Raw genomic sequence first — 19,826 nt, 5'->3', positions numbered from 1 at the left:
CTGAATTACTGTCCAGTATACACACCTGCTCTCCCGATGAAATGTTTGAATACAGTAATTTTATTTACAGTGGTTCTCTCAACATTTGGCTGCACCCTTCAACCAGTCTCAGCCATTGTGAGGCCGTGATTGATAGATTTTGACAACTAGTTCAACATTTTTGTATGTAATGACTCAATCAATGAAATGAGGACTATTAGTTTTATAGGGAATGACTATTCAGCAGTCATAAATATAGTTAATTTTGACTGACATGACATAAGCAAATGATAATGTTATAAAACAGCAGAGAATTGTATGAAAGCAATTGATGCATGTCCAAAAGCATTTGCAATTTGTTTGGAGGAATGAGAAACTGCTACTATGATGTGCACAAATGACAAAATGTTGTGGAGGTTGAACTAACAGTTATGAGAACTTTAATTCTGATCAGAGAAATGCACCAAAGCAATTGAGAAAAACTGGTAATATATAGTGTGTAGGATAAAAAAAATCCTATACTATAACTATAGGTTTTACTATATATACCCATGCTTCATTTTGGTATGGGTGGTGTGAGTGTGCAGTACTGACTCTTGAGGTATTCAGGGCTGAGGCTCTCTGGGTCAGAGGGGTGGGTGGAGAGAGCCTTGTATATGTCAGAGTGTTCACCCAGCGGGAGGAAGTTCAACAGGTTCTGGTCCACCAGGTCCGCCTGACAGAGAGAGAAACACACACTCATTACAACATATACCAGGCTTCCTAAACACTTTCCATTTTTAAATGACATACCATTCCAGACCAATTTTTTTTTAAGTTGACAATGTATAACTCATAATTTTTGTTTTGTTTGACTAAGCTCGTAACTATTTGCCCGGTGTTAGTCACAGGGTTGGGCCGACACTGGACTTCTTCAAGAGAGGGGTGGGGATGTTGAGAGAGGCTCCACAGTAACACGATTGTCTGTATTTACGAGGAGGTAAACAGTAAAGTAAAGAGACATGTATTGCATCTAACAATCCAAATATATTGTATTTTTCCAATTATAATCATGATCCTTTGTGTGTTTTCCCCTGCATTCTTTAGAATAGCTGGAAATTGGCGGTTAGGTGGCGTAGCGGAGATTGCGTTCGTCACCAACCCCGGAGCTGTGAGCTGGATTCACCTAGCTGGAATTTTTTCAAAATAATTGTCCATACTTATCCGTACATTCCAGACCTGTAGAAAACCTGATATGCCGGTACTCAGTTAAAATACAAAGGCATACCGACATGTTTGGTCTCTTAAAGACTAAAAGATCCCATAGAGACCTGGGGGCCCTCATTCATCAACGTGTTCTACGCACAGATTTGTGCTTACCCTGTGCGTACGATCATTTCTAAGCAAAGAGTGGGATTCATCAATTTCAACTTGAACTTGACTCCGTGCTTACGTCTACGCACAGGTCAGACCATGCGTACCTGGCGCCCAGTGGTAGAATATATTATTACAACAAGGAAATGAGCTTCTGTGCATAATAACACTGGCATGTTCTGTACGAACCGTAGTTCATTATAGTTCATTGTAAAATAGCAACAGTAGTGTAATTATGGTCAAAACCCTATAAATAGCATTTGGAATAATAGATCTTTCTCTCAGAATGAATGCAGCATGGTTTATATAGCGTTATCGGAATATACGGGGTGTAGGCTACTGACTGACTGCGCTCCGCGTAGCTTGATTGATTGATTGATTGAAAAGTGTATTAACAGATTGCAGAATGGGTACAGTACAGTACAGCTCAGTACATACAATTGTTAATTGGGGATGCAGACCAGAGAAAGACTTTCGTCTTGTTTACATCAGGGTCCCCCATTTTCAATTCATCATAAATCATAAAGCTCAACTCGTTATTATTTTGCGCAGACCGCAGAAACACGGGAACGTTTTGATTATATTTAAAAGGCTTTACGTTAAACGAAACAAGTGGAATTTCGAAGCTGTAAGCAGAATACAAGTCATATGAATATAGTGTTCTTCCCCCTTTTTACTGTATAAGAAAGAATAGAAAACGCATTGCAATGACACCAGATAGTGGACAGACTATGTATATGATGGGATTCAAGTTCGCGTTTTTGTTGATCATAGGCATGCTGTCAGAGTATGATATCTTAATCAAACATTCTAGAACATTTGTCGTCACAGATCATGTCCTAATAGAACATAGGCTATGGCATGGATCGTGATTGTGTGGACTGTTATTATTACTGTACCGGGCGGTACCACCCATTGTGACAACAGCCTTGTGAGTCCCGCACACAAACATGATGGAATTCAAGTTTATGTATTGAAAGGCAGGCTACATCATACATGCAGTGAGATTCATTGTTCTTGTATATGCTCTCGTATTATTGTTTATATAGGCTACCCAATACTGACATCAAAATAGATTGTAGTATGCCTCTAGAAATCATATGCAGCAGGTAGAAAATTGACGGGAGATCCATCGCGATTTGGAATAAAATTGAGGAGAACTTTAATCCCTGGGTATTAATCAAACAACACGGGAAAAGGCAGTCATATTCCAGCGCGGTATTTATTAGTGTTTGCGCTGCCCAGGCAGCAATGGTTAATAGATATCATATCCGACATCACCGTAAGTGTACACGTCTGTCAGCCTGTCTCATGACACGCTTCCCTCGGCTTAGTCCATTTTTCCACATTTCATGGGTGTATTCCATTACCGTATATGGTTAATCGGGGCGTTTCTGGTATGCAAATACGTGAAAGTGTGCACGAGCCTCGGCGCAGAGCCAAGGTGGGATTCATCATGACAGGTGTGCGTAGAGCCTGCGTACGCACGTGTGATGAATCCCGACTTCCCTGTGCGTACACTGGTTCTACATTCCGTGCTTACGTGTGGAAATAGAACATGTTCTACGCACACATTGATGAATGAGGGCCCTGTATCTAATAGATAGATCATAGATGATTAATCGACACCCAGAGATACTGTCACTCACAGGCAGGTGCTCTAGTACAGGGGTTCCCAAAGTCGGGGTTGCGACCCCCAGGTGGGTCTCTAGCCGCCGCGGGGGGTCGCCAGATGATTAAAAAATAATAATAATTAAAAGAAAATTGTATGCAGTCAGGCCACTGAACTTAGAAGCAGGCCAGGACAGTGTTTCTAGTTGCACCAGCGCAATAGTTAGATAACCTAGGTGGGGAACAACCAGGAGATCACTGCAACTCACACAAGTTGGAGAACTATCTCTCTCTCTCTCTTGCTCTCACACACACACAAAGGGAGGCGCATGTGATTGGTGGAGGCGGGACCCTTACAAAAAACTGCTAATCATTGACACATGCTAGCCTGTAATAATCCCCCCCAGAAAGATATACTTTGCATTTGATATATTGCAAATATATGCCATCACACACACTGGCATTTAAAGGGTTAGAATTATAAAATGAATATGTGGTGTTATGATCAGGGCTGAAGTTGAATAAAAGATTGTATTTTTTATCAATTACAAAAAAACTGAAAATCCATAAAAATCTGTGTTGTTGCTAATCATACATATGCTAGCCTGTTTTTTAACAATAATTTGTGATGCCATCACAAACACTGGCATTTAAAGGGTACAAATTAAAAAACTCCTGCACCAGAATGCAGGAAATGAAGTATTTGTAACAAAACATTTCCTGGTGGGGGACCCCCAGACCCCCTGCTTAAAAAGTGCATATTTTGCACTATATTTCCTGGCCTGAATGATTTCCCCAGTCCGGCCCTGGTTAAAAGCCTCCAATGCTTATTAGTGTGTGTGCGTTTGAACGTTTGCATGTTTCAACCATACATTTCCATTTATTAAAAAAAGAAAAAAAATGTATTATTAAAAAATATATATATATATGTACCTCCGATAATAGTGGGGGTTGCGGCTCTCTGACACCGTTATTTGGGGGTCGCGGCCTGAAAAGTTTGGGAACCCCTGCTCTAGTAGAGAGACTGTCACTCACAGACAGGCCTTCTACTAGAGAGACTCTTGCATTGGATATCAATTAATTGTTGATTTCATTTATTTGTTTATTTTTGCATCTTCGCTTAATTAACGTATATTTGACTTATTTATAAATTAGAACGGATTATTTATTTTTTAAACAGTTGAATCATTTAATCTCACGGCGTCTGTGCAGCCTTGTTTATTCACATAAAGGTATGGAAAAGATTGTCCATTTACTTTTCTGATAACTACATCGATGCATAACTTCATTTCTGGTTATTTGTGATACTCTAGTCTGCGTACACCCAATTCAAAATTATAGCCGCATTTTCCTTCAAGCTAATTTGGTTGCGGATGTCTGGATTTGGTGAAAATGTTGCCTCTCTTGGGTGTCAGAGTGTAATTGTAGGTGTTCTAGTAGAGACTGTGACTCACGGGTAAGTGTTCTAGTAGAGACTGTGACTCACAGGTAAGTGTTCTAGTAGAGACTGTGACTCACAGGTAAGTGTTCTAGTAGAGACTGTGACTCACAGGTAAGTGTTCTAGTAGAGACTGTGACTCACTGGTAAGTGTTCTAGTAGAGACTGACTCACAGGTAAGTGTTCTAGTAGAGACTGTGACTCACAGGTAAGTGTTCTAGTAGAGACTGTGACTCACAGGTAAGTATTCTAGTAGAGACTGTGACTCACTGGTAAGTGTTCTAGTAGAGACTGTGACTCACAGGTAAGTGTTCTAGTAGAGACTGACTCACAGGTAAGTGTTCTAGAGAGACTGACTCACAGGTAAGTGTTCTAGAGAGACTGACTCACAGGTAAGTGTTCTAGTAGAGACTGTGACTCACAGGTAAGTGTTCTAGTAGAGACTGTGACTCACTGGTAAGTGTTCTAGTAGAGACTGACTCACAGGTAAGTGTTCTAGTAGAGACTGTGACTCACAGGTAAGTGTTCTAGTAGAGACTGTGACTCACAGGTAAGTGTTCTAGTAGAGACTGTGACTCACAGGTAAGTGTTCTAGTAGAGACTGTGACTCACTGGTAAGTGTTCTAGTAGAGACTGTGACTCACGGGTAAGTGTTCTAGTAGAGACTGTGACTCACGGGTAAGTGTTCTAGTAGAGACTGACTCACAGGTAAGTGTTCTAGAGAGACTGACTCACAGGTAAGTGTTCTAGTAGAGACTGTGACTCACTGGTAAGTGTTCTAGAGAGACTGTGACTCACGGGTAAGTGTTCTAGTAGAGACTGACTCACAGGTAAGTGTTCTAGTAGAGACTGTGACTCACTGGTAAGTGTTCTAGTAGAGACTGTGACTCACTGGTAAGTGTTCTAGTAGAGACTGACTCACAGGTAAGTGTTCTAGAGAGACTGACTCACAGGTAAGTGTTCTAGTAGAGACTGTGACTCACTGGTAAGTGTTCTAGAGAGACTGTGACTCACGGGTAAGTGTTCTAGTAGAGACTGACTCACAGGTAAGTGTTCTAGAGAGACTGACTCACAGGTAAGTGTTCTAGTAGAGACTGTGACTCACGGGTAAGTGTTCTAGTAGAGACTGTGACTCACAGGTAAGTGTTCTAGTAGAGACTGTGACTCACAGGTAAGTGTTCTAGTAGAGACTGTGACTCACAGGTAAGTGTTCTAGTAGAGACTGTGACTCACAGGTAAGTGTTCTAGTAGAGACTGTGACTCACGGGTAAGTGTTCTAGTAGAGACTGTGACTCACGGGTAAGTGTTCTAGTAGAGACTGTGACTCACGGGTAAGTGTTCTAGTAGAGACTGTGACTCACGGGTAAGTGTTCTAGTAGAGACTGACTCACAGGTAAGTGTTCTAGTAGAGACTGTGACTCACTGGTAAGTGTTCTAGTAGAGACTGTGACTCACTGGTAAGTGTTCTAGTAGAGACTGTGACTCACGGGTAAGTGTTCTAGTAGAGACTGACTCACAGGTAAGTGTTCTAGTAGAGACTGTGACTCACAGGTAAGTGTTCTAGTAGAGACTGACTCACAGGTAAGTGTTCTAGTAGAGACTGACTCACAGGTAAGTGTTCTAGTAGAGACTGACTCACAGGTAAGTGTTCTAGTAGAGACTGTGACTCACTGGTAAGTGTTCTAGTAGAGACTGTGACTCACAGGTAAGTGTTCTAGTAGAGACTGTGACTCACAGGTAAGTGTTCTAGTAGAGACTGACTCACAGGTAAGTGTTCTAGTAGAGACTGACTCACAGGTAAGTGTTCTAGTAGAGACTGACTCACAGGTAAGTGTTCTAGTAGAGACTGTGACTCACAGGTAAGTGTTCTAGTAGAGACTGTGACTCACGGGTAAGTGTTCTAGTAGAGACTGTGACTCACAGGTAAGTGTTCTAGTAGAGACTGTGACTCACAGGTAAGTGTTCTAGTAGAGACTGTGACTCACAGGTAAGTGTTCTAGTAGAGACTGTGACTCACGGGTAAGTGTTCTAGTAGAGACTGTGACTCACGGGTAAGTGTTCTAGAGAGACTGACTCACAGGTAAGTGTTCTAGTAGAGACTGTGACTCACGGGTAAGTGTTCTAGTAGAGACTGTGACTCACGGGTAAGTGTTCTAGTCACTGACTCACGGGTAAGTGTTCTAGTAGAGACTGTGACTCACGGGTAAGTGTTCTAGTAGAGAGGTGATGCTTTCAGAGACATAGATGATGTTCCCATCCGTCATTATTGCTATGAAGAAACCATCCAGCGCCTGACAAAACAAAGACACTTAAATGTTAGGGTTACATTGATCCATCACAAAACGGAGATAAAACAGACCGTTGGTATAAATCAGGACCTAACATAATCATGCCTTTGCACAAGTAACAGCTTTGCTAACGGGCGGTGATGTATCCATATCTGTAAATTAATCCACTCCAAACCTTTCTGTCCATCAAAACAGACACAAATCTGGCAGAGACGGACACATCATTAGCCCTGTCCCAACACACGGATACTCCTGACTGAAAGATAATTAACAACAGATGTAGACAGACTGACACAGTGGATCAATGCAGCTGAGCCCTTAATCTATAGCTGTGGAGTAAGTAGCACACAGGCTATCAATTTATATCAAAAACTAATTTAAATATCTAAATAATCATTCTGAATTGATTATGAAAGGAGTCAATAGATTTCAATGGTGTGTGTTAGGAAGATTCCAGGATGTAGGCCCGGGAAAAGTCTCGGGTTGAATGGGGTTTTGCCATAGATATATTTTCAAAACATTAAACATTAAAAATGTTAGATTAAAATGCAAACCATTTGAATTCCAAGGTGGTTGTACTTGTACTCATCAAGAAGGCTGTCATTTAAAATGACAAGGGTTTGTATTTTGTGCCAAGATAACGAACGTTGAAATATACATTTGAATGTATTCAAATACCATTAGAAATTCCAGTACAAAATCTATTTCTCGTAATTATACAGTTAAATAATAAAAGATTTCTCTCTCTGGAAGCCCCAAATAATATCAATTTGACATTATTTTTCATAAAGATATACCGGTAATTGATCCCTTGGCTGTAGTGACAGGTGACTGTAAATCCGCTATGGTCAGATTTAGAATGCAACGTCTGTATTTGGTTTTGTTCTCAAGTTAAAACCACATATCCAGTGGAATTCCCGTTCAATTGAATGCACTGGCCTGAATCAGAATCCATCGGGGTAATGGAAAAGGTAACACACTGGTAACATATGGTAGCACCATATGGTAGAGATAACCCATTATGTTACCACCAACCAGGGTGGAAGTGAGAGGATGTACAGCATGAGCTCTCTAACCTCCAGCATCAGCTGAGTGAACTCCTCGTTGCTAAGGAACGGAGGCTTCCAGTCCTGCCTGATCTCGCTGGACTCTGACTGAGCGGCGATCTCTGATGGAAGGAAAGGCAGAATGAGATCATCAAGAGAGAGAAGAGGCGAGAACGTAGAGCCTCGACACAGGAGAACAGCACAGGTAAATCATTGTCCAAAATATAAAAAGGTGTTCACAGCAACCAAGGTGGTCACTTTTGAAACCAAAACAATATGCTTAAAAGGGCACTTCATATACATCCACTTAGTTCGACAGTGATTGAGAGTAAATTAGTTTGAATATGTCCTCCAGTGGACACTGAATCCTTGCGTTGCATTGATTACAGCTCAATGTAATGATGGAGATCACCTTTTGCGATCCCCATTGCTATCTTTTCATCTCATATCAATCCATAGCAAAGGATTCAGCGTCCTCCGATGACATCACTGGAGGACATATTCAAACTCATTAACTCTTGATAACTGTCAAACTAAATTAATTTATTTTATTAAATTAACTCTTTACAGTTCTGAGATATGTGTGAGATTATGTGCAAAAGAAGGTCAGCATCGTTTTTCTGTGACTTGCCCCTTTGAGTTACAAATCTGACAGGTCTAAATATAGCCTCTGAAACAAGAATCATTGATTCCGTTCTATGAAGCCTCCAATCAATCTAAACACAGGAAGTGAGGTGAGCAGTGAAGTGAGTCCTGACCTTTGTGTTTACACAGGAAGTCAATGCTCTTCTGCAGAATGGTGGACTTGTCCATCTTCCTGGTGTTGCCAGGCAACATAGTGCCAAGTTCCTTGATGAGGACATTGAACTGGTCTCTCCGCTTCTTCTCTGACTTATTACGGGACACTCTGTGAAACAATTAACAGGACTATTATTTGATTACAATGTATTTATATAAAGCAATATGAACACCACTTGCCCATACAGTCATGGTTCCCCTCTGCTCTCCTTTATGTTTGATGTAAACCGTTTGTCACGTGAACCTGCAATGAATATGTGCTGCATTGTGTGTGTGTGTGTGTGTGTGTGTGTGTGTGTGTGTGTGTGTGTGTGTGTGTGTGTGTGTGTGTGTGTGTGTGTGTGTGTGTGTGTGTGAGTGCGTGTGTGAGTGAGTGAGTGAGTGAGTGCGTGCGTGCGTGCGTGCGTGCGTGCGTGCGTGCGTGCGTGCTGTGTGTGTGTGTGTGTGTGTGTGTGTGTGTGTGTGTGTGTGTGTGTGTGTGTGTGTGTGTGTGTGTGTGTGTGTGTGTGTGTGTGTGTGCGTGTGCGTGTGCGTGTGCGTGTGTGTAACACATTTTAGATTCCAATAAGACATATTGTCACCAACCCAAGCTCTAAGGAACCAAAGGGTTTGTACATTCCATTTAATGTATTGTTTAAATGAGACCTACCTCATTTGTGATATGAAGTGACATGTGACTTAAAGGGATAGTTGTAGTTGTTGATACTTCGCTGTTAGCTTACTTACCGAGTCCCATGGTCGGAGTTACGGCCGGCCGGGCGAACCGGGAAGCTTTAAACAGGCAACAAATGGCAGAAAAGGTTTTAATCCACACCTGAACCCGAACCCGGCTCCATGACCATGGGACTCGGTGAGTAAGCTAATAGCTTTGCATCCACTACACTACTCTCTTCCCAGACATATGTTAAGCAGGAGAATAGTAAACGTGGTTTCAGAATCTTGGTAAAACAACATTTTCAACCAGAGATATTGACATTCCCTAATAGATATTAAAGGTGTGTACGTAAATGAAAATGTATGTGTCTGATAAGGAGATAGGGATATATGTAAATGAAAATGTATGTGTCTGATAAGGAGATAGGGATATATGTAAATTAAAATGTATGTGTCTGATATGGATATATTATTAGAAGGTTGAATAATTGGTTGATATAAACATAGATAATGTATGAAAAAGCTAAATTGTATATTATTCTATATTGTATTATGAATTGATTAGGAGTATGTATTGTTGTTTTGTATTATGAATTGATTAGGAGTACTATGTATTGTTGTTTTTAATTTGTCTGTATAATGTAAGTCTGTAACTGTATGTTACGTGTTATGGACGCCAGGAACTGTTGTGGCTCATGGGGATCCAAATCAACTTAAACTTAAACTGACAAGTATTTCATACAACTCATTGTTAAAAAATTTGAACTATCCCTTTAATGTGCCTGGACTCACCGTTTCGCTTTGTCCTTCTCATCTTCTTCCATCAACCCATCAAAGATGCTACAATCATCCCTGTGGATTGAAAGACAAGATAGAAATATTTACAGACCGCCCAAGTGTTTCCTCGACTCACTCTGTCAACACGCGTGTGCACGCATTCCTTGAAAGCAGATCTCCATTGTTAATAATAGCCAATGACGAAACGGGAGGATTCCGACACGTCGGTTTATTTTTGGGTCACACCCATGAGAAAAACAAGACTGTGTGTGAGGGAGTGAGAAGGAATGTGTAGTGCTTACCAGGGAGTATATGGGCTTTAGGGCTGTCAACGAATATTCTATATTCAAATTAATAATCTAATTCGATTGTAAAAATGTATATTCGAATTGTGTTTTATAAAAGATTTAAACAGCCCTGGTGGTCTCCCTCTCGACTTCTCGTGTGTGTCTGAAAGCGCTGCATGATGGACAGGAGAGACGTGACAGATATCATGGGATATCACTGCCCTTTACGTGCACCTTGCGTTCACACTAATAAAACAAATTGTCTATTGGCTCAGCAGCATGGCATTCGTGTGACATTGTGTCCGGAATCGACCAGGAAATAGCCAACGGCTAATAGTTGTTATCGTCGTCGAACATAATAATCACAAGATGCATTCAGTGCTGGATCTAACACAATGGATTTATGGAAAGTTCAAGACCGGACCACAAAGCTTCTGGAAGGGTTAAAGAATGACACGCCACGGCGCTTCCAATTCGTACGCCGATGGTCTACCAGCAGCTGAACCAGTTAGCGTTAAGTCAGCTACGTTACATGTATCATTTTGTGTGCTAAGTGCTAACTCTAGCATTTTGAGAGTTATAGCGTCAAGAATTGAAGTACCCTAACTTTTCTGTTTTTTATAGCACTTTATTGTAAATCATCCCTCAGGGCAAAACTACGTTGTTTAGTCACATTTCTAGGAATTGTGTGCCTTCATTTTATTTAAAGGTCCCCTGTCTTATAAATAGCCGTTTCCAGTGTTTAGCATTGTTTTCTAGCAATGGGGGTTTGTATCAATGGGGTCTGTGTCTCTAATTCTCATTTTGGCGGATTGCTCCAATTCAGTTGAGACAAGATCCTCCCCCAGTGAACTAAGCCATTCTGATTTGACTCACTATCCTACGTAGCAAGGAGCTGATCTGCATAACTAACGCCCCCTCTATGGTTGTAGCGCACACTCAACCATTCGCTCAACAACAGAGCGAAATACCGACACTTCCTCAAACGGGTTGACGCGGTGCGGGCGCCGACAGAGAGAGAGCAGAGAACGAGTGAGCGAGAGAGAGGGAGAGAGAGGGAGAGAGGGACACGGAGCACCCCACACACACTCCCGACTGCGCGAGCAGGGAAACACACACACGCAGTCGGGACACAGACTGTGACGAGCGAGCAAGAGAGATAGAGAGGGAGAGGGAGAGAGAGGGACACGGAGCACTTTACACACACTCCCGACCGCGCGTGGGGAAACACACACACGCAGTCGGGACACAGACTGTGATGAGTGAGCGAGAGAGAGACAGAGAGGGAGAGAGAGAGAGAGGGACACGGAGCACCCCACACACACTCCCGACCGTGCGCATGGGGAAACACACACACGTAGTCTGGAGCGCGTGCAAAACGCTCCGCATCCCTTCCTCTCCATCTCCCTCCCTCTCCCCCTCTCCCGCCCGCCCGCCCGCCCTCCGCTCCCCCCCCCCGTCGGCACCCGCGCCACATCAACTCGCTGCAAAGTATCATAGCGCACACGCACACTCCCATGCGTATTCCGATCCGCGCAATAGTATCCACAGGGGTATATATTGTGATTTGAAACAAGTTACCAATGCATTGTCCCATGGGATTATGCCCCCCCCCCCCCCCCCCCCCCCCGCTGCGAAATTTTTTAATCTCCCTCTCCATCTCTCTATGTCTCTCTCTGTCTGCCAGTGCAGACTGTGGGTGACTGTCACTCAAAGCGCTTTGCGAGTATGGGCGGAGCCCAGCCCAAAATAGCTTGAAATCTTGAAGTGGAAAAATGCTGCTTTAGAGTACTTACAATACAAAACAATGAATTTTTTTGAAAAAACCTTACAGATGTGTTCCATAGACTCACAGGAATTGTGTAAAATTGCCCAAATAGTGAAAGGAATAGCAAAACATGGGACCTTTAAACAAAACATGAAACAAGTATAGGCTACTGTAGGCTTACTGAACCGATATTAAATAATGAATTGACAGAAGCATAATACGGATCCCCAATGTTTTGATTACTATTTCACGTTTCATGTCAAGAAAATATATTGTTTGATGTTTATCACCCCTTTTCGGAGATGCGCTGCTGTCTATAAATGTCTGTTCTATATACAGTGAACTTTCATTAATTTGATCTTGCTCCTCTTGTGGACATAATGCGCCACAATAGATATTTGAATGGTTCGACCCTATGTGTTTTTTAGAAGGAATATTCAAATTTTGACAGCCCTAATGGGCTTATTAACAACAGGGTGTGTTCATGTGCTTGTATGTGTGTATTGTAGCCTACCCTACGCTAGATGTCATGGTGGCTGTTGATCAGGGCTGTAGCTGCAGTGATTGGCTCTTTAGGCGTGAGGTAGGCATTTGGAAGGGCACCTGGTGAGAAAGGGGCAGAAACATCATTGGATGAGAGAGACTTGTAATCTTAACTCATTTACACAAGAACGCATGCATGAACAGACGCACACACACACACACACACACACACACACACACACATGCTTAACAGTTTACGACTTGATTTATTCTAACCTCAAACATCTTAACTGACAGGTTAACCGGCCAGACATGACAATAGACAATATACAGTATATTCTATTAGTAAACCATTACTTAAGGTATTAAATATATTCTTCTAATATGGTATATAATTACTGAACTTATATATTACAATATTTTCCAATAGTATACCATTACTGAAGTTATATACTGTATATTTTAGTTATCTTTAGTTATATGATTCTGAACTTGGAAAGACTGCTTTTCAGTTTCTGTGCCTCTAATTTATGGAACAACTTGCAGTCAGCTTCCGGCTTCCGGCTTCAACATGGACGGTCGCATTTTACGTAGCTCCCGTAATCAACGCAACAGCCAACGCAACAGAGCAACAACAAAGTACTTTGCGCATTTTCTACTTTCCCTCCTGTGGATTATGGATTTGTACCTGAATTCACAACTCAAGCAGCAACTCCAGACAGAAGTGGAGGGTAGCGAAAACGTAAATCAACAGTCCCATTGCGACTTCTACTTGTTAACGGGCACGGAGAGGAAACATCCACCCTTCGGTGCCTCGGCGATCCACGCAGTACTTACTGCAAATCCGGAACGAAAGAAATTACCCCCGGCAGGCAAGTGTAATAAGAGATCAATGTTTTTATTATATCTGCTCATGTCGGGTGACATACATCAGAACCCTGGTCCCGTAATGACACGGAACCAGAGACTACAGCAAGAAGCGATGGAGGTTCCCATCGCGACCAACAACATCAACAACGCAACCTGTGGCTACATCTACTGCGCGGACGGCAACACTTCCCCAATGACGCCGCAGCAGACGAGCACACGTGAGGCAGTGACGAGAGGAGGTGAACCGAGGGTCGAAACCATGACGACCATCTCGACGCGGGATGTAAACATCTCGACGCCCGATAGCCGGCTAGCTAGCAGAGCTAACAACAAAAACAACCAGGAACGAGTCCTTTGTTGTCCCAGCACGGCGCGGGACCCGACACCCCCCTCCCCCCTTCTTTGTTGTTCCAACACGGCGCGGGACCCGACGCCCCCCTCCCCCCTTCCCACCCACAACAACACAGAGGAACAGATTACAAACGGACAATACTTCGAACCTGCCAACATAAATGAAATAACCAACGCCAATGGACTGAACATTTTTCACATTAACATTAACAGCTTAAAAAACAAATTGGATGAAATCAAGCAAATATTCATAAATGGTAAGGCAAACATACTGTGCTTCTCAGAAACTAAGCTCGACGATTCTGTAAAAGATCCAGAGATAGAGATTGAGAACTACTCAATAATCAGGAATGATAGGAACAAACATGGAGGTGGTGTCTGTATGTACATACACAAGGACACCAAATTCATCAACAGAAATGACCTGAATCATAAATCAATTGAAACTGTATGGGTGGAAATCCTATTCGAAAGGGCGAAATCCCTACTGGTTGGCACAGTCTACAGGCCGCCAGATCATAGTGGCTTTTATGATACAATGGATGGGTGTTTAGCTGGAGTTGAGGATGTAGACAAAATTCTTATTGGAGACTGGAACACGGATATGCAACGAAAAGATGCACCCGTCTTCAAGGCCTTCAGTAGGTTTTGTGATCTGCATGGCCTCAGCCAGCTAATCACCCAACCCACACGGGTATGTGAATCAACTCAGACTACCATTGACCTCATTCTGACCTCCGACAAGTCCAAGATCTCAAACAAAGGGGTTATAGCATGTGGGTTAAGTGATCATTATATGATATTCTGTACCCGAAAAAAACTAAAACAAAAGGCTGGCTGCCACAAAACAGTCACATCTAGAGACCTCAAAACCTACTCTAGCGAGGCCTTCAACCTTGAACTGGAGAGTCTGGACTGGTCAGATGAACTCAATGGTACACTGGTTGACGAAACATGGCTTGGTTTCAAAACCAAATTCTCAGCAATACTAAACGACATGGCCCCCCTAAGAACCACCAGGGTAAAAAATCGCGCTGAGCCGTGGATGCACTCCGAAATACTGGCCGCTATGAAAACCAGAGACAAAAAATGCTCTGAGTTTCGTAAAAGTCAGTCAAAGCTTACTAAAAGCACGAGCAGTGAACTCCAAGCCCACGTGACTGAACTCAAACTAGAAAGAAACAGACTAAGAAACGACGTAAACTCCATGATCAAAACTGCAAAAAAGAATTTCATCAATGACAAAACTGAGGAAAACAAAAACAAACCACGTGAACTTTGGAAATTACTCAATAATCAACTAGGATGCAGTAAAAAACTTAAAACCAGATTCTCAAACATAAACATAAAAACTGACAACACGCTCATCACAGACAAGCTGGATGTAGCCAATTACTTAAACATTTTCTTCACAAACATAGCCACAACACTGGTAAACAAACTACCCTCCCACTCAGGGCTTTATGGGGTAGAACACATAGTAGCTTTCTACAAAAACCTAGGGGTCCGCAAGGACGACTTCAAGCTGGAAACGGTAACAACAGATGAGGTACTCAATAAACTGAGCGCCCTCCAACCTAACAAGGCCACTGGCCATGACAACATCCCCTCCAAATTCCTCAGAGACTCAGCAGCCGCCATCACACCAATCATCACACACATAATAAACCTCTCCATAAAACAGGGACACGTCCCCAAGGACTTCAAAATTGCGAGGGTGACCCCTCTGCACAAAAAGGGCAGCAAATTAGACCCAGGCAACTACCGCCCTGTTTCTATTCTCACCTCCATCTCGAAAGTCATGGAAAAAATAGTCTACGAACAGGTCGAAAAGTACCTAGCGGAAAAAAATCTAATCTACGAATTCCAATCTGGCTTCAGAACATCCCACTCCACTGACACATGCCTTCTCTATTTGAATGACCACATCAAACAAGAGGTGGACGCAGGCAAATACTGCGGCATGGTCATGCTGGACCTACAAAAGGCCTTTGACACGGTCAATCACTCCATTCTGATTGACAAGCTAAAAGCAATTGGTTTTGATAGTCTATCAGTGAGCTGGATGCAATCCTACCTTGAGGGGAGGGAACAGATGGTGGAGGTAAACGGTACCCTATCCCCCCCCCTCACAGTGAGCTGTGGTGTTCCACAAGGAAGCATACTAGGACCGCTACTGTTCCTAATTTATGCAAATGACATGTCGTCAGCTTGTGACTGCAACTTGTTCCTGTTTGCGGACGACTCAGCCCTGCTGGTCTCTGACAAGAACAAGTTACAGGTTGAAAAAACCCTCAGCTCGGAACTAGGCAGAATCTGCATATGGCTCGCTGATAACAAACTATCATTACACATGGGCAAAACAGAGTCCATTCTCTTCGGTTCAAATAACAAACTCAGCAAGACCGACGGCTTCTCAGTTACAGTGGGTGACAATATTGTCACAAGGAAAGATGAAATTACCTACCTAGGGTCCATCCTAGAGGCTAATCTCTCCTGTGACAAAATGGCATCCAATGTAATAAAAAAAGTCAACCAACGAACTCGATTCTTGTACCGGATCTCCTCTCTGGTAAACAAGAACACCCTGAAGACTCTGGCAGGAGCACTCATTCAGGGGTACTACGACTATGCTTGCACCTCATGGTACCAAAGCACCTCAAAGGCGCTAAAAACAAAATTACAAACATCTCAAAACAAACTGGTCAGACTACTGCTTGACCTTACTCCTAGAACCCACCTCACCCCTGCCCACTTCGACAACCTAGGATGGCTTAGAGTAGACGACAGAGTACAACAACTTGCAATGGGCCTGGTCTACAAGATACACTACACGACCAAGGTACCCATGTACATGTCAAAATACTTCCCAAAGGTCAGTGAATACCACGATCACAACACCAGAGGGAGCTCCACAAATCATGTCAAACCCAGATTCGGCTCAAATAAGGGACTAAACACGTTTCGCAATTATGCCACATCAATGTGGAACGCCCTACCCAAAGCTGTAAAGGAATGTGGATCACTACCCACTTTCAAAACCTCTCTCAAGGGACACCTACGGGAGACTGCAATTCAACACTGGCCCCTGTAAATATCCTAACCCAATCATTCCAACCCCCTCCAATGTACAGTCATTTACCTAGTATGGTTTTGTCAATAGTTCAATGTACAATTGTGTTTGTTTGTACAGTGTCTCCTCCCCCCCCCCCCTCAATGTACAGTGTTACTTGTTTATACAGTATGCCCCCCGCCCCCCCCCCCCCCCCCCAACCACCTCCAATGTAAATTACCCAGTATGGTTGTCAATATCCCAATGTACCCAACCCCCCCCACCCAACCTCCAATGTACAGTTTCTACGTCAAATGTATATACTCCCTTTTCTTGACTCCTTCTGTATCACAAACAGTACTGTATTTGCAAATCTGGTATGTCATAAATGTATAGATGTAGCAGTACTGACTATCTGTATGTCATGTATGTCATATATGTCTATATGAATTGAAAATGGGGGACCCTGATGGAAACAAGACAAACGTCTTTCTCAGGTCTGCATCCCCTTAACAATTGTATGTATTGAGCCGTACTGTATTGTACCCATTCTGCAATCTGTTAAATAAAGTTTTCATTCATTCATTTCATTCATTCATTCATTCATTCATTCATTCATTCATTCAGTCTATCTTAAAAATCTGCACTTTTATAACCTTTAGTTTGGACATTATAATAATATGATTGTAAGCCTTCTTTTATCTACATGTAATTATTTTACATTATGCTCAATTTTTTTTTAATGTTTATATAGTAGTAGTAGTAGTTTATTCAGTCATCACACAATACAATATACACAATCATTTAACAATCTTTGATTCAGGCAGTGACTGAAAAGGTACAGAGTGGGATGCATGATAATTATCGGGTCGATAATTATCGGGCCGATATCAGCAATTATGACATCATCCCGATAAACCCGATAAAATTATTGATAGCTCCGATAATATATAATATATTTTTTGGTTAAAAAAATGCGGTGTGGGTGGATTGGGATGAAGGGCGTTTGTTTTTACTGTAGGCTCCTCCCGTTTTGCCAGTACTGTGGTACGACTGATAGCGTGTGGTTTAGGAAGAGGGAGTTTTTTACAAATCCAGCGCTCCCTTTTGAATGCCTGGCTGTGACATAGTCACGTAACTTTCAGAAGCAGCGCGGATAGTAAACAAAGATCAGTAGTGTGGGACTTTTTCAAAGTTTCAGAGGAAAACAGTTTGCTTGCTATTTGTAACAAATGCAATGCAGAAGTTCCACGAGTGTAACGTCCCCAGGCCCAGCCCTTGCTGGGCCGGTTATGATAATGACATTGGACATTCCCTACCTCCTAACAGTGGTCTCCTACCTGGTCCCCTACCTCCCTCTAGTGGCCAGAGGAGCCAGATGGTACAGGCGGCCATCTTGGTCTGGTTTAAGATAATAGAGTTAATCTCTAATTATTTATTATCTTGGGCCATCCCTGTCTTTGTTTTATGTCGTCTCCCTGTCTGGTTGTTGTGTGTGTTATTGCTTTTTGTGTCTAGTCTGGTGTTTATTGATTCTGTGTTTTGGCCTGGCCCTGCCAGGTGTTGCTCGTTGTAATTAGTGTTTGTATTTAAGTGTGGGTCTGTCCTCACTTCATCGTGTCATCTTTCAAGTAAAGCCTATATATCTATCCACGTTACCCTGCCGTATCTGCCCCCTCTCTTCCTGGTCTGCAACTGTGTTCTCATCTTCATTAGCACCCCCAATCGTAACAACGAGGAGGGAAAAGGGCAACAAGCTATAACACATCCAACATAATAAGTCACCTGCAACATCACCACCACTACGATGGTGTGTTAAAAGCCTACGACGGCGCGCGAGCAGCTAAAGTTAAAGCTGCTGCAAATCTAGCCCCTTTCGTGACTGTGATGCAACCCTTGGTTGAGACTGCAATTCAACACTGGCCCCTGTAAATATCCTAACCCAACCCCCTCCAATGTACAGTAATTTACCTAGTATGGTTTTGTCAATAGTCCAATGTACAATTTTGTTTGTTTGTACAGTGTCTCCTCCCCCCCCCCCCCTCAATGTACAGTTTTACTTGTTTATACAGTGTGCCCCCCCCCCCCCAACCACCTCCAATGTAAATTACCCAGTATGGTTGTCAATATCCCAATGTACCCAACCCCCCCCACCCAACCTCCTCCAATGTACAGTTTCTACGTCAAATGTATATACTCCCTTTTCTTGACTCCTTCTGTATCACAAACAGTACTGTATTTGCAAATCTGGTATGTCATAAATGTATAGATGTAGCAGTACTGACTATCTGTATGTCATGTATGTCATATATGTCCTGATGAATTGAAAATGGGGGACCCTGATGTAAACAAGACGAAAGTCTTTCTTTGGTCTGCATCCCCTTAACAATTGTGTGTATTGAGCTGTACTGTATTGTACCCATTCTGCAATCTGTTAATAAAGTTTTCAATCAATCAATCAATCACTTATTGCTCCGTAGTAGCCAGGTTAATTTGCACCACCAAGCACTGCTTAACACATTGGGGACGGACCACAGAGAAATCCGTGTTTCGAATCCATGCGTTGTGGACAGAAGCACGGATATATCCATGGGAAGTTGTTAAAAGCTAGCGGTGGGTCCAAAATATATCAGATATAAATTTCAAAGGTACCCAGCGTTCCATTAGGGTTTCACACACACACGCGGCGGGGTTTGAAAGCTCGGCGTTGCTAATAAACATTTTAAATCATTTTTATAAACAAGTAAAATAAATCACTGAGCTAGCCTTCGCTAAAATGGCTGCTTCCGCATTTTACAGTAAGAGCACTGTGATTGCTGGGCGCACCAGACACGTGACAAAGCAGCCAGCAATCACAGCACGTAAGTTTCACCACGGACATATGGACCTGTGATGTTTGTTTGGTTTATTTAATTATTTTTGAGGCGTGCTGTCCTATAAATGCCAAGTAATAGTTGTTTCATGGACCAAGACCACAACAGTCTCCTCTCCTATAGCGTCAAATGTTTTATCTGCTGACAAAGCACAATACCTGTTGGTTTTCAGTTCACTCATTGTTCAGGGAAACACAT

The 19,826-nt window shown here is 42.6% G+C and overlaps 1 protein-coding gene across 10 annotated transcripts in view; it reads right to left on the bottom strand.

Annotated features, from left to right (window-relative positions):
* Positions 1-19,826, bottom strand: part of clockb (clock circadian regulator b) — a 70,845-nt gene that overhangs the window by 47,420 nt on the left and 3,599 nt on the right. For 6 of the 10 annotated variants that reach the window (XM_084319135.1, XM_084319137.1, XM_084319139.1 and 3 more), the window contains exons 3-9: positions 12,514-12,602; positions 9,960-10,019; positions 9,240-9,284; positions 8,474-8,622; positions 7,746-7,837; positions 6,583-6,672; positions 574-694 (exon numbers count right to left, since the gene is read on the bottom strand). In XM_084319135.1, coding sequence (XP_084175261.1) covers positions 574-694; positions 6,583-6,672; positions 7,746-7,837; positions 8,474-8,622; positions 9,240-9,284; positions 9,960-10,019; positions 12,514-12,530 — 574 coding nt within the window. In that variant the 5' untranslated portion in view covers positions 12,531-12,602. Of the gene's footprint in view, positions 1-573; positions 695-6,582; positions 6,690-7,745; positions 7,839-8,473; positions 8,623-9,239; positions 9,285-9,959; positions 10,020-12,513; positions 12,603-19,826 lie in introns of those variants that run through there. The other 4 variants (XM_084319141.1, XM_084319136.1, XM_084319142.1 and 1 more) reach the window with 2 other exon arrangements.

The sequence above is a fragment of the Notolepis coatsorum genome (genome assembly GCF_963971535.1).
Source record: "Notolepis coatsorum genome assembly, chromosome: 7".
NCBI classification, from domain to species: Eukaryota; Metazoa; Chordata; class Actinopteri; order Aulopiformes; family Paralepididae; genus Notolepis; species Notolepis coatsorum.
This window is presented reverse-complemented; position numbering and strand designations above follow the sequence as displayed.